The sequence below is a fragment of the Trachurus japonicus genome, chromosome 14 (assembly GCF_045865225.1).
Source record: "Trachurus japonicus isolate A0001 chromosome 14, Traja_1.0".
NCBI lineage: Eukaryota > Metazoa > Chordata > Actinopteri > Carangiformes > Carangidae > Trachurus > Trachurus japonicus.
Window position 1 is genome coordinate 30,299,052 of NC_140920.1, and position 3,406 is coordinate 30,302,457.

Genomic DNA, 3,406 nt, shown 5'->3' on the forward strand with positions numbered 1-3,406 from the left:
AATCTAATCTGTCTTAATTTTAAACTATGTTTAAAGTTTGGTGCAACAGAATTTAAACTTAAACCATGATTTAATCTGGTTTTAAAGTTAAACCTTGTTGGTGCAATCCAGCCTAAACATAGTAGAGTTTGGAGATGAGTGGAGTTCAGGAACCTGATGGCAGTGGGAAAAAACAGCTGTTTTTGAACCGTGTTGTTTTTGTTGATATGGACCTAAAGCGCCTGCCAGAGGGAAACAGTTGAATCAAGTGGTTGGCTGGGTGTGTTGGATCCTCTATGGTTGGATCATAGTTTATCTTATGTGTTCTTGTTATTGTGCGTTTATGGTAAACTCAACTGAGTCAAGTGATGATTAAAATTCCGACTTCCAAGGACGACGTGAACGCACCATGAGTTACCGCGGAAGTACTTCTTTTTTCTTCCGCGGTCACTGCAATGGCGGCGCCCTGAGTGAGCAGCGTAAACACAACCCCGTCGGTCAGAACAGGCTGCAGACATGTCGATCCGAGATTTCACAAAGTGGAACAAGAGAGCAGCAGCAGTGTATGCTGTCGGTGTGTGGGGCATGATCGGTTCATACGCTTATTTTAAATACACAGGTCAATACCCGGACAAGCCAGGTAGGAGTCACCGTGAAGCAGCAGTCAGCCCTGGATCACCTCCACTTCATGTTACTGTACAAACTGTGTCATTTATAACGCATCTGCCTGCACAAGTAACTTATTAAAGCAATAGTTAAACTGCCAGTCTCTAGGTGCCATGTTGTCACTGCCATCACTAAACATAGTTTTTATAGATTTAACGTCACTAAAAAGATAGAAATAGCAGTTTACCAACCTACTACTGAGCAAACTGCATATTAACACGTCCAACAGACCCTAAGCTAAAATGAATGAAGAATGATCAGTAAACCAATGGGGTAACAGTGGAGTGTCAAATTAAAGGCATGATCCTTTTATTTAAGCCCATGTAGCATAGAAAGATAATGTTAAGCATATGGTGTTTCTATCTTAATTTATGTTATGGACATTACAACTAGCAGTGCATCTTTATTCAGGAAATAAAGGAAGATGAAGGGCTGTTTCTTTGTCTTCACCTCCTTGTTAGAATAGAATAGAATAGAAAATACTTCATTAATCCCTAGGAGGGAAATTGATATCTTCCAGCAGTTTACATAACCTAAAATAATGATATAAAATGATAATGTTGACTCCTTCTTACAAGTTTCCAGTTATTTGAACTGGTAGTGAAAAGTATTGAGCTTGGAGCTGTGCAACGCCAATGGCAATTTTGAACTTCTTACTCGGAGCTGGTCTCACTACCTCTCTTTATTTGAGTTCAGTCAAAGTTGAATATAGAATATATTATAAATAGTTGGATATCAATATTCATGCTTCTAGGTGTGTTGATTTAGACTTTTCTTTTAACCTCCCAGCATCAGAGTCTTCTGCAACTATTTTATATGTTATGATATCAGTAGTAATTGATAGATCAATCACTCTTTTCATTCCTTTCCCCCTCAGTGAGAAAAGACGAAGGGATGCAAGAGCAGGAAGATCCAAATGAAGTTGTCCACGAGACGGCTCACTCCAAAACGGTCCTTGTCTATAAGAAGGATTTCGTCCCATACAGCACAAGGATCTACAATTTCATCACTTCATTCAGCAGTGAACCTGGCAGTGGAAGTGGCCAAAAGTAGCTGCTCCACAACAAAGGAGAGACTTTTGATGGAGAATGAATTTATGCTTTTGTGTGGGGACATTGTTGTAATTTGTAAGAAGGATTCCATGAAATGTCTGTCTTGGACACCAATGGATAATGTTATCATTATTAAATTGATGAAGATTTATTTTTTTTAATAACATTACATGAGCACCATGTTGCCATAATTTAAGAATGCCTTGCTGATGTAACAGGCTACAAATAAATACTTCTACTTTCATGAAACTTTTAATTGATGTATAGCCTACTCAGAGTAGCTGTCTTTGACCTGCCATAGTTGAAAAAGGGGGGTCGAAAATAAAAGATGGCTCTCTTAAGTCAGCCATTAGTTTGGTAGCTGCATCCAATAGTTCATTATTTTCACTTTACCAGTTTGACATGCATTGTGTGATCATGTCTTCCATGAAATTGGTCTATGAGATGGACATACAGTATTTATGCTAGGAAGGAATTAAATGTCACATGGAATGTAAAGCAACATCACAATCTCAGCTAAACTGATCACATGAATATGATACTTATTACTTATAGTGATATTGTATTTTGTTATAATTAGTAACTTTTTCCAGTATAGATCTAGATGCTACTGAAATAAAATCCACCCCAAAACAAAAACAAAAGATCAATCAGCTATGACATGAGTTTTTTTGTTTACATAATTTAACAAGTTAAGTGTATGCTGATAAAAACTGTTTTTTATTGTAACATTATTTACTATTTAACAATAGTAGGCAGGCATGTTCTCTTAATCTTCAAAGTTGCTATAGCTACCTATCAGATAAATCTAGTGGGACAAAACATAAGAACGAGTTAAAGGTGGAATTTTACTCACATGCTCCTAAATTAAGTAAAGTGATTTTTTATACTGTAAATGGTAAAGTCCTATGTCATTGTCAGCCACATCGTGGCTCTGAATGACTTGCTAAGGAGCAGCCATAGACTGTAAAAGGGAGCAGCCCAGGCCCAGCGGTGTGCTGCGAGTTGTAGCCGCTAGAGGGCGACAACAACCCGTCCAGCGCGCTGTGATTCGTCGGAAGTTGTGACAGTGCGCTCCTACCAAAGACGGTTTATAAACCAAGACCTTTCATGACGAGTTAGCTTCCTGTATGCATGTCACGTGGGCTTCTGCACGGCCACGCCCCTTTAGAGAGACCAGAGGCAGCTTGGAGTGTATTGATTCCTATGGGACAATTTAATGTGAACACCGATTATGGTCGGGCCTTTCTCCCCACGGTCACTGAAGCAAATTTTGGACTCATTTTTCACAAGCCACATCTCTTCTGAACAGTTTGACACCAAAATGGTAATTTTCAGACGGAGAGATCCGGAGAAAATCCACTTTGTTCAAGACCTGTCTCTGTCTCTACGACACACTCTCGCGAGATTTGGCACAGATCTCCTAGGCAACGTCAAACAAACGGCCGCGAACTCCCGTGAAAATGATTTAAATTATTATTTGGCATGCTAAATATTACTGTTAGTAGTGTAAATATTTAATGTTATCATAAGAAAATATAAATATCTCACTTTCATCTACCTACAAATTGTATAAATCCACACACACACGATCACACAGACGAGGTGGTGACGGTTGGCCACGCCCCTTAGAGAGACCGGAAGTGTATACCATTTCATATCATTGGAGCAGCCGCTCATGGAGTATCTTTCCATTTATTGAATATCTT

The 3,406-nt window shown here is 39.0% G+C and overlaps 1 protein-coding gene across 1 annotated transcript; it reads left to right on the plus strand.

Moving 5' to 3' along the window:
• The first annotated feature begins 423 nt into the window (after positions 1–423).
• LOC146975027 (small integral membrane protein 26-like) lies at positions 424–2,261 on the plus strand. Its single transcript, XM_085796898.1, has 2 exons — positions 424–619; positions 1,523–2,261. The coding sequence occupies exons 1-2, from the start codon at positions 496–498 to the stop codon at positions 1,696–1,698; spliced, it is 300 nt and encodes a 99-aa protein (XP_085653024.1). The 5' UTR covers positions 424–495; the 3' UTR covers positions 1,699–2,261.
• The last annotated feature ends 1,145 nt before the right edge of the window (positions 2,262–3,406 follow it).